The 11,707-nt window shown below is 46.5% G+C and overlaps 1 protein-coding gene across 5 annotated transcripts; it reads right to left on the reverse strand.

The window, feature by feature from the left end:
• Positions 1-264: 264 nt before the first annotated feature.
• On the reverse strand, positions 265-10,996 carry ddx3xb (DEAD-box helicase 3 X-linked b). Of its 5 annotated transcripts, XM_030783348.1 has the most exons (19): positions 10,686-10,996; positions 9,019-9,073; positions 8,623-8,670; positions 6,392-6,589; positions 6,171-6,303; positions 5,891-6,013; positions 5,664-5,763; positions 5,349-5,484; positions 5,109-5,206; positions 4,879-4,977; positions 4,622-4,782; positions 4,282-4,426; positions 4,012-4,156; positions 3,642-3,692; positions 2,221-2,402; positions 1,968-2,085; positions 1,726-1,879; positions 1,206-1,336; positions 265-872 (listed from the first exon to the last, which is right to left on the reverse strand). In XM_030783348.1, exons 1-19 carry the CDS (start codon positions 10,728-10,730, stop codon positions 799-801), a joined length of 2,196 nt encoding a protein of 731 aa, XP_030639208.1. In that variant the 5' UTR covers positions 10,731-10,996; the 3' UTR covers positions 265-798. The 5 variants fall into 5 exon arrangements, with proteins under 5 accessions (XP_030639208.1, XP_030639210.1, XP_030639209.1 ...); XM_030783350.1 differs by lacking the exon at positions 3,642-3,692 and having other exon boundaries at positions 1,212-1,336; XM_030783349.1 differs by lacking the exon at positions 3,642-3,692.
• Between the last annotated feature and the right edge of the window lie 711 nt (positions 10,997-11,707).

Genomic DNA, 11,707 nt, shown 5'->3' on the forward strand with positions numbered 1-11,707 from the left:
AAAAATTGAGGCCAATTAAGAGGACAGGAGTCCTCTGAGCTGCGCACCACAGACTGACCCGTGGCCCAGTGAGAAATTTGAAAAGGTCAAGGAGGACTCATGACCTGAGGTCATATCATCCCAGAGTTTGCCAAGGTTTGATTTTAGTCAAAGCTTTAGTCTGTTTTTTTTTTTTTTTTTTTTCCTTTATGCTTTCCAAAAACCAAAATATATATTTAACGAATTAAAAAAAAAATAAAAAAGGAGGGGAAAAAAAAGAAAGAAAGAAAGAAAAAAAAAAACACAAAATCGAGTTTTCGGCCAAGTGACAGCCTGCATGACGTCAAAAGGAGAAAAAAAAAATCAAAGCAAAACAAAGAGTCTAAATTTGAAGGCACAGTACATTAACAAACAAATGATTCTCTATTAGTACAAACAAACAAATGAGATGTAGTGGAAAAAAAGAGAGAGTGTCCAAGAACCTAATCAAGCTCATTTTCAGCTTTTTTTTTTTCTTCTTTCCCCATTCTTCCAGCAGACGGAGCGTCTGGAGACTGGTTCCCCGCTGCGTCCGGAGCTCCGGTTACCCTGGCGACGATGAGCTGGCGTTTTTCAGGATGTGGTCAGAGAATCACAGCTGGTAATGTACTGCAGAATTCTTGAAAGCTACATGGGGTTCATAGTCTGGCTAAGTTAGCATGTGGTTTCCATTCTGCATGTTTGGCATAGTGACCCACCATGATCGTGGGGGAGTTTGGGGTGTGGAAAGGTGGAGGGTGATGGGAACGGGGTGAGAGGCAGGGCAGGGAGGGGGGTCGTTCAGTTTCCCCACCAGTCCACCTGGGAATAGTTTCCTCCGTAGCCATCACTACTGTAGAAGTTGCCAAATCCACCTGAAGAACGAAGAACACAGTCTAAGACAGGATGCTTGGATCCACCATCCATTCTGTACTAATGCTTTATTACATTTATACCTCGCTTACACAAACACTCAATCATACAGAGCCAAAAATGATACAGAATCAAACAAAAAAAAAAGCGCGTATTGTATATTACAGGTGTGACAATACTTTCAGAAATCCAGATCTCCATGTTAACTCGCGCAATTCAGCGCGCTGACGTGTAAGAGAAGCTGCTTACAATAAACAAACAAACAAGCAAACAAACAAAGGCAAAGAGGTCATCAAGGCTCATCCCCCCAATGAGGGTGCTTAAGCGAAACCGACCCTTACCACCGCTAAATCCTCGGTTTCCGCTGTGGCCGCCGGCACTGCGCCCGCCGCGCCCGCCGAAGCCTCCGCTGCTGCCGCTGTTACTGGTTTGACGGTAATCTCTGGCTCCAAAACCGCCGGTGAACCTGTCAACCAAAGTCGACCGTCTCGTTACAAGGTCCACGGGACATTCGCTACAAACCTCAACTGAAAACAGGGCAGGAGAACAACAAAAAACCCCCATCTGCCCAGACCCACGCTCACGCATACGCAATGCCTCAATACGACTGCTGATCTAGGATCAGTGCTTCACTGGTCCAGAACATATTTACTGGGATTATGAGGGGTAAAATCCAATCCTAGATTAGATCACTAACACTCTGAAGCGTTGATATACAACCAGTAACAAAAAAAAAAAAAAGAACTACAGAACTTTTCTTTCAGCAGCTTTTGAGCGTGTAAAAGGTTTTCCCCACGGAGCTCTTCACACAGAAAGAAAGAGAAAGTCGTATTAGGAAAGAGAGCGTCGCGTTACCTCTTGGAGCGGCCGCGGTTACTGCTCTTGTGCTGGTGCTCATAAGCCAAGCTCTCCAGCCAGGACGGCACCTCCTGTTTCGACTCCACCAAGATATCCAGCAGGTCCTTGGTGATGTTGCTGTTCTTATCGTTGAAAAACGACGTGGCCAAACCTGGAGGAATGGAACGAAACCAGTTAGAGCCGGTCACATCCGTTCAGTGGCAGAACAGAGCGGTTGGACTGGTTTTGGGATGTCTTACCGAGGTTGCCCACGCGGCCGGTACGTCCGATGCGGTGAACGTACTCCTCGATGTCACTGGGCAGGTCAAAGTTTATAACGTGCTTCACGTTGCAGATGTCCAGACCTCTGGCTGCCACCTGCAGAGAACAACAACAAAAAAAGGCTCTTTAGAAACACCACAATGCAATGTTTAAAAGAATCAGCAATTACAAAAAAAAAAACAAAAACCCACAATGAAAGGAAAAGAAGAAAAATAATTCTATCCAACATACAGCAGTGGCAACCAGGATGGGGCATCTCCCTGAACGGAACTGATGCAGCGCTTCCTCGCGGTCTCTCTGGGAACGGTCACCATGGATACTGGTGCAGGCATAGCCCTCGCGGTAGAGGAAGTCCTCAAGGGCGTCGGCGCCTTTCTTCGTCTCCACGAACACGAGGGTGAGAGAGTCTTTACCTACAGAAGGGCGGTGGTGAGGGAGCGTGAGACGGGACAGGTTGAGACCGCGTCTCTAACACAGCCAATGACAGGCAAACACCACAATACAGACCACTCAAGACTGGAGGGGAATCTCACGGCATGAAAATGGCCACCTCAGCCCAAACTCTCCGATTCGATAAATGCCTGTGTCTTTTGTAAGCCTCCGCTGTGAGGAAGACTGGATGGAAGAAAGCATGCTGGGCACACTCCTTCTGCTACCCAAGTCCCTTTCATATCAGTGTGACCCTCAGATGGACCAAATGATTAATAATTAATGAAACGGGCGGAGCCAAGCGACAGCGCCACATGGTCCCAATCCAATGATGTGGAAAATCCAGACAAAAGAAAAAACAGGAGCTCTGCTTTAGCTTTGCGGCTGAACCATGTCATCAGAGGCCGATTTCTACCTGTTCAAACAGGTGTGTGAACATTCCGCAGCCAATTAGGCACACGAAACAGACAGCAGACATACATTTTAAACTCGACTACGTTATGGATCTTAAGGCCTGAGTCATCTACCTTTATACGACATTGAAAGACAGGCCCGACAGGAGGGACGGCGAAAGTTAAGCCGTCGCTTTTTAAACAGTTTGTTGAGGTACAAGTTTGGGCACAAATGTACTGAAGAGAGATGGTGGCTCATGATTGGGGGGGGGGGGGGGGGGGGGCAATCTGGTATTTGGATCCTCATAAAGATGCATCATGTAAAATGCTGTGCCCTCTGAATCCTGTCGCTCCAGTAAATACTACAGGAACGCTAATCCCCCTCGCTCCATCAAACCGCGGCCACAAATTTGGGGAAACTGCGCCAGGGAAGAAACTGCACCACGATGTGACCTATATGAGGGTCCAAATTCACTTTTGATTTTTTTTTTTTTTAAATGAAGGACAATGTGCCACACGACCTCTCATCTTAATGACAAGACACCAGCACAGAAATCTCACAAGCGCTGCAATGAGAAGACAATGAGATGAAACGTGTCCTTAATGACGCATTCACAGCGCTCTCCGTACAGCACTCTTCAACAGGACTCTGATTTCATCACACGACAGACACACACTAGGAAAAATGATTCAAATAAAATGTGACAACAAGCAAAATATAAAAAAAAAATTTAAACAAAAAAAAAAAAAAACAATGAGATGGGGATGGCATTCCACTTCCACTGAAGGGGGGGAAAAAAAAAAACGGAGAGAATGAACAACTCTACTCACCAGGTTTTTCTAGATTTTCCCCAGGACTCTCCTGAACCTCGTTGGGGATAACTTTAAATAAAACCAGACCCCACCATAAACGTCCAGCACATTCATTTACTTAGTCATTATGATGCACAATAAAGAACACAGTGTGGAGTTTGGGGCGAAATCTGACACCATCGGTGCTCCGGATTAAACGACTGCCAAAGGCAAGCCGGCCAGGGAAGTCACGAGACCATCGCTCAGTTTTGGCAGGTATACAGACACGTTTAAAACTGGACCACAATGTCAGGTCTTAACTTTGAACCCTGCAACGATAGCTAACAATACACCCACATTCATGTTACACACAGCTGTAAACACAGCAGAGTCACATAGGGTCGTTTACCTGTAGCGTTGAGCAGGTCGAGTAGGAATGACCTCTTGTCATTCTCCTCCACCCAAACCACCTTCTGGGTGATGTTCTCCGAGGTGGAGCCCACACGACCGACCGCCAGGAAGATGTAGTCTTCCAAAAAGTCACGAGCCAGGATCTGAAGGAGAAGCATTCGCGGATTCGCTCTTTTAGTTCTCAATCGACATCAAAGGAAGATCTGATCAACTTTGTGCCGCAAAGCGATGCCTGATTTTCTTAATTTTTTTTACTTCGACGACTGACCTGGATCTCTTTGGGGAAGGTGGCGCTGAACATCATGGTTTGGCGGAGGCCTTTCGGGGGCATGGTGTCCTGCTCCACAATCCGACGGATCTGAGGCTCAAATCCCATGTCCAACATCCTGTCGGCCTCGTCCAGGACCAGGTAACTGAGGAACACACACACACACACACACACACAGTTAAAACCACAGGATAAAGAGGCACAGCACCATCTAGGTTATGACTTCAGGTTGTTGCAACAAAGAAAGACCCAGAGTGAGAGATCTAAAAGGTGTGTTGCCGCGGGTTTCCGGGAGCAGGGTATGGAGACACTGGGCAATGCCATGAGGTCACTCATTCACCTGCAGTGGTCCAGGCCAATCTTGCCCCTCTCCATCATGTCAACAAGTCGGCCGGGCGTGGCCACCAGCAGATGGCAGCCTCTCTCCAGGTCCCGAATCTGCTGCCCGATGTCAGCCCCTCCGTAGACCACGCACGGGCGCACGCGGGAGCGGTACGCAAACTGGGGGGTGGGGAAAAAGAAAGGAGTTAAGAAAAAGAAAACGACAGACGACATCAAACGTCAGTCTGAGACCGTGTTTTGGCCGCTTGTCCTCACCTTTCTGGCCTCGTCATAGATCTGCAGGGCCAGCTCTCTGGTCGGAGCCAAAACCAGAGAAATGGGGTACTGCTTACGCCGGCCATATCGCCCGTTTTCCTACACACACACACACACACACACACACACATATATATTTATATACATACACCAAATCTAATTTGAAAACAACTGGACAGATTAGCAGACCAAATCATCTTTCACTCACACACACAGGCTGTGGTTAATACCTGGGAGCTGTTTTTCGCGGCCTGCAGGGCCTCTCCGGGTCCGTCAGTGTAAATCTGACTCAACACTGGCAGCAGGAAGGCTGCAGTCTTCCCAGAGCCTGTGACCAAAAACCACAGACGTTAAAACCCTCATCAGGAACCCGCCCCTCTCTCTTACCACTGCACTCTGAACAGCACAAAAAAACCCCCAAAAACCCAGAGGGCTTAAGCTACGCAAAAAGGCTCTTTCATTAGACCGACCTGTCTGTGCGCACGCCATGAGGTCCCTCTTGGACTTGATGATTGGAATGGCGTGCTTCTGGACGGGAGTGGGTCGTGTGTATCGACTCAGAGCGATGTTCCCCATGATAATCTCCCCCATCTGCACATCATGGAACTGCAACAAAAAAATAAAATTAAGATAAAGAAAAAAAGAAAAAGAATAACCATACACATGCGCACTAAGATACAAGACAGAACGTTATGGCTGTCCTCAGCAGGTTACAAAATCAGATTAGGTGGTACCCGCAACACCCCCCCCCCCCCCTCCCCACCCCAGTGCACCCCCAAACTCACGCTTTCGATGTGAGGAGGACAGTTATGGCCTGTGGCTTCGACGGGAATGTCATCATACTTCTCAAAGTTAATCCCTGTGTTGCTTCCAGAGAACAGCTCGCTGAGAGTGGAAACAGAGAACAGTCAGTAATGCTAATGCTAATCGGTAATGCTAATGCTAATCGGTAACGCAGAACTGGAGGCATCAGATGGGACAGGACGCCCATTAGGGGACCGTGAACACTCACTGCTCCAGACGCTCGTTGCGCGACAGTGGTTTGGACCAGTCCTCGTCATCTCTGGAGTCCTCAACCCAGCGACTGTTTCCACCGCCGCTGCCGTTGCCGCTGCCAAAACCTCCGCGCTCATATCTATCCAAAAAAAAAAATTACTATCAAAGACGCAGCCAGAACACAACACAAAGCAAAGTAAGCGAGGACAATCTTACGAAAGCGGGACTGCCTCATAGGACTGACCCTGCACATTCACAAACATGAAAACTCCAAAAAAAAAAAAAAAAGGACGTACCTTCCCCTGGGCGTAGAGCCGCGGTCGTTGAAGAAGGCGGACTTGCCCCTGTCGGAACGCCCACCGAAGCTGTTGTAGGCGTTGTCTTTCGGGGTGTTCCATCCCCCTCCGTCTTTGTTGTCATAGACAAAGCCTGCAGAAAAATCGAGGGTTTTTAGAAAACGCGTGTTACGTCGGCTAAATCTCGCCTTTATTGAGAACAGAGAACTGGTGATATGCACCTGTGTTCTGCATGGGCTGAATGGGATTGTAGGAGCTGCTGCCCCTGCCGCCACGGTAACCGCCCCTGCCCCCGCGGTCGTTGCGTGGGGGGCCACGTCCACCGAAACTGTTGCGCTCGCCATTCATGCGGTTGTCACGGCCGTCGTGGTATCCATTCACGAAGCCGTTACTGCGCCCACTGTCCCATCCTGGAGAATCTTCCAGAGAAAAAAAACAAAAAAACCTGTCAATAATACACGCCAGGCCAGATCACCGAAGGTATCCGTCCTTAGCCATTAGCTCGGCAGATACTGCCAGGACCGTGCGTGTTTGTGTGTTGTATAAAAACACATTGCTATAGCAATGTGGTCAGCCGACAGGTCGTCTCAGTCACATCACTGGAGTGATATAATTCCCGTCTGCATTGCTTGTGCTTGGTTCTTCCACATTTTCGACCAGCAACCAACTCCTCCTTCAACCACCTTCAACAGTGACTTTCCACCTTGCTCCCCAACTCAAGAAATTCCCCATCAACACCATCGGGAGCGTTTGGTAAACCTTGGAACACGATTTAAAACGACACAAAAATCACTGTCTCAGTCTCACGCAATTCAGCCAGCCGACTCCTCCCACTCTGACCTGAGCGTGAACCACTCTCCGCCACAGGCCGAGTGCGAACCGCCGCAATGCAACAGCGGTGCACGAGCAAACACAGCGGCCAATATTCTTTTCTTTCGAAAGATCTCGCCACGAATTACGGCCACAGCCAGCAAAAGATGCGGAACGGAAACTTCTCGTGTGTAATTCACTCTCATTTCAAAACAAGTGTTTCCAAAAACAGTACTAGTGTCTGGTGTCACTTAAATTCGGGATGTATAGCGATAGGTTCAGAGTGAAACACCAATTTGTCAAGTCATGTCTCTAGGTGAGCTACATAGAGAAAACATGCATGTGTGTGAGTGGGGGGGGGGGGGGGGGGGTTTAAAAAAAAAAAAAAAAAAAAGACAACCTCCAAAGCTGCCCGTGGCTAAAAGAAAAGACTTACAGCTCCTTCCTGGTGCCCCTGTGAAACCGCTCTGTCTACCAGAGGAAAAACCTGCTAAAAAAGCAGCACAGACCAGCAGTGAGGAAGGTCCCCCGAGTGAACCAGAAACCACCACAGGCTTCAGCAGTGGAACGTGTCAGAGGGGCCTAGAGCGTGAACATCCCTACTTCACAGCAGAAGACTCTGAAGGGGGTGGGGGGGGGGGGGGGGGGGGGACAGTACAGATGACAACCTGCATCTGCTCAGTGGAAAACTCTTAAGGTTCCTTTGTGTGGTTGTATGGTATTGATACTGCAAGCAGATGAAGTGGAGATGATCAAATCCGCACACGCACTTAAACTGGGTCCCATTTACCATACTGATTGATGTCAAACACAATATGGTAGGTTTCGTCTGTGAAAGGGGGTGGGCGGGTGACTTGTATAATATTCACTCTTACAAAAACGTGAACTGGCCAAGTAGCCCTGAGAAGAATTTCAAAATAACACAGGAAATGTATGTTCAAGGGCCTGATATAAGTTTGGATGCTGTGAAGATGCGTTTTAAGACAAGCAAAAACTTCTGCATAGGGACACTGAGGAAAAAAACTGGACATAAATAGACTCTTTCCTCATAGGCCTCCCTGGGTAGGTGAGCTTTACCAGGAATTGTGCCAAACCTCAAGTATGCTGAAAAGTGACTGGACCCGTCGTGTTTCCACTCTGGCCAATCCTTGACCACATTGATCCAGAACTGTGTCACACGAAGAGGTGGCTCCATTTATGAGTTATAACTTACCTGCTGAGCAGCAATACAAAATGCCTGTTAGACCCCCATCGGTCTGTGTGCAAGTCCATTCTGTGGACCTACACAGCCCAACATTTCATTTCAGCGGTAAAGCCCTCCATGAACAGACTCGCACCCCTGTGAGCGATGGGCATGTACGAGGCAGTCAGTAAAGTATCAGGTATCTAAATCTCTTTTCAAATTGCATCGCTGAGTTCGAGAACACAACTCGCATTCCTCAATATACCAGCTGTTTATTGAATTAGGAAGGCGGGGGGAGGGGTCCATTTTTGTTTAAAATATGCATCTTTCAAAGCATGCACGCGGAATTCCACTGTTTTAAGTAGTCCTGATTTGATTAGACCAATTTAGCACAGTTGCTATGTTTGCCCGTCTGACACACTGAGCAACATGAAAGTAGTGGTCAGTGAAAAGCCTTACCATTTTTGGAAGCTTCTTTGTTCCTTAAATGGGGTGGAATGTAACGCCCTGGTGAGAGAAACAGGTTTTTAGAGCAGGGCACAGCTGTAAGGAGCCTTCTGTTTAATCAATAGCACTTACACTACATTGTTAGTTTACATTTCCAAGCAGGTAAACAAAAGAACGAAAAATATCTGACCCACTTTCTGTGTCTGGTCCTATTTTCAAATAACTCTACACTGCCAAAAACAATATTACATAGGCTCGATTTCGGAGCTTGATTCCAGGTTAGCTGTTAGCCTACATCCACTCGTGATTTTTCAGCACGCGCAGCTCTAGAGATTGGTCTCTGTCGTTAAGTTTTTAGAGGAAAAGCTACAAGCCCAGAGTGTGAAAAAAAGTACGTGTTACACCTACTTCCAGAGCCTCCTCCCTGCACGTCAGCGGCAGGATTCAAGTCTAGGGCAGCAAGCTGAAAGGAAACAAAAATATTATTGTAGTGAACTCACGGACTGTCAGAATCAAAGTCCGCAGCGCTGAGGACTAATGTGAATCTGTTGTGTCTTCATATCGCGCCTGATACGATCTGCTGCTGGAGGTGGCGTCAACTTTTCGTGTGGCTAAATGTCGATTACCCAGGTGCCTGTACATCTACACGTGCCAAAGTCTAGCCGGCTATTACAACCGGATGGCTTGTAAAGGCCGGTTATAACACGAGTCGTCAACGTTTAAGAAAGCACAATTAGAATAGCTAGGTAAACACATACACCAGAAAGCCAATTACATGAAATTCGTAACGCTAATTTAGCTTCCTAACTTATCTACCAATTTAGCTAGCCAGCTACCATAATGCTGCATATTAATCTCATCCCCAACCTCCTCATATACATTAAAAACTATCGTCAATTTACTGTAACCAACTTTGCCCAACATTAGCGTGTCCAAACATAGTGCTAGGGTTAACAATGGACCACGCAAAGGAACCAAACACGAGCCACGAGGCCGGCTAACGCTAGCGAAGCTACTGCTGAGGACTAGGCGACGATTTCATAACCGGCATCCGCTCTCTGGATTTGGCGTGACGCAGAGAAGATTGAAGTGAACAGGGATTATAAAGAGCGTCAATTTAGTCCTCTGTGGTCACCATTTTAGTATTTTTAAGGGCAATAAATTGGCAAACAGGCTCGGTTAATGTCGTCAAGAAACAAACAGCAACTCGCTGCAGTTAGCTAGCCGTGATATGAAGCGCTCGCGATAATACAATTTAAAATGATTAAAATTACAAACACAAACAATATATCAGAGGCGATATCCTAACTGAACCAGCGTGGTAACAAATCACTGATATGGTCTAAGAAAGGTTAGTTTAGTGATCGATACTGTAAGCGGTTCGACGATTCACGGTGTGCTAGCCAAGCCTTAGCACGTCGACAACACGGCGGTATTAGCCAACTAGATAAAACAATCATCGCGGTCCATCCCCCACTCTCTACTATATGAGCGCTTAAATATTTCATTAATTTCATTTATGTCCGAAAGTGTCAGTCTTTAAGAAAAGACATCTTGTTATCTGGGCACTCGTGAGCCGCTAAATTAGCACACTTTCAGGTAAAAACAAGCCTGCCATATTTGTCTTAAACTTTTATCAGTTGGTATAACTTTGTAAAACGTTATATATTCATCTGGGACACTGTGTACCCAATGTTCTGCTTTAGGCTCCTAAAAATGGATTGAATATCAGTTGTTACTTGTTCAGTAAACAGCAAAAAAAAAAAAAAAATCAAAATAACTGTTGACTATCCGCTGAAAAATACAGTTATTGAAAAAGCCTACGGTAAAAAATAAGTCCACATGACTGCGATCTGTGCAGATACATCAGCGGTGAAACAAACACCGCATTGAAATATGCCGTTCCGCCATCATCACCATTACCTCCATCTACACCACCAACCTCCATTTTAACCAGCAGATTACGACGACACGCAGTAAGCGCTGGGCACAATCCACGAGTAGCAAAATTACTTTAACTTCAGAAACACAAGTTACTATTTCCCCACGAATAAATATTAAACTTGTTAACTCACCTGCTGATCTAGACCGTGTACATTTTCGACGGCCACATGACTCATAACTAAAGAGTGATGAGGATTTAATTCTTTGAGAAAGGGTTTCTTTGTTTGCCGGTATGTAGCCTGTCCTCCTGGTACGTTCCTCTCGACGTCGATTCGTTTCGGCCTAACTCTCAAAAGGAAATATATACTTGAAACAAAGATTTTAAAAAGTCCCGGGTAAATAATAAATATTTCGATTTGATATTGTTTACTATACGAGTATACGCTGGAATACACCGTGCCTAGATTCGACCTATGCGTTTTTTAGCCTAACTCAATCTGTGGTCCGTGGTGGAATAAGACCGGAGTGGAAACCGCGTAGTTTTATTGGCCGAGGGAACCTGACAGAGGACAGCGCGCGTGTAATATCGCGACGTTTTGGTGGAAGAGGCTTACCCCACGCTGTGCACCGTAAATTGCATGCAGTGCGATGAAGAATCAAAGTTTCGTTGTTTGTGTGATTCGATATACAAATGTGACGTAAAGTTTATTAATATGTAAAACCACATATTCATCACCCCCGATACCATGAAACCGTGTGAACCATTGCCTGTTTTTTTTTTTCACATGTTCAAGTTTCACTGTGTCTCAAACGACAAAGCTGGTGCCCACTTTTTTCATTCTTCTCAAATCAAACTGACTAGTGTTATGATTTAAATAGAAAAAAAACGCATTTGCAATTCCAGATCAGCTATTAATTAAGTCACCATCTTCTCTTTTGTAATATACCACTTGCTAATGGTGGTGGCCGAGCTCCTCTTACCAACCAGTACCCAGAGTACTTGGGCACCTGCGCGTTTGGCTGAAGTGCTGTCCCAGCTGTAGAGTGGAATTCAAAGCGTGTGCACCAAGGCTATTTCCTTATGGTCATCTCACACTGCTAGCTGTAACACAAGCCTTTTCCACACAGCCAGGCTGTCTGTGTCAGCAAAGAGGAACACGAGAATGTTACATCATGTGTTACCCTTCAGGTCTGCATCCACCGGCAAGTGGTA

Source organism: Chanos chanos, chromosome 8 (assembly GCF_902362185.1).
Source record: "Chanos chanos chromosome 8, fChaCha1.1, whole genome shotgun sequence".
Lineage (NCBI taxonomy): Eukaryota > Metazoa > Chordata > Actinopteri > Gonorynchiformes > Chanidae > Chanos > Chanos chanos.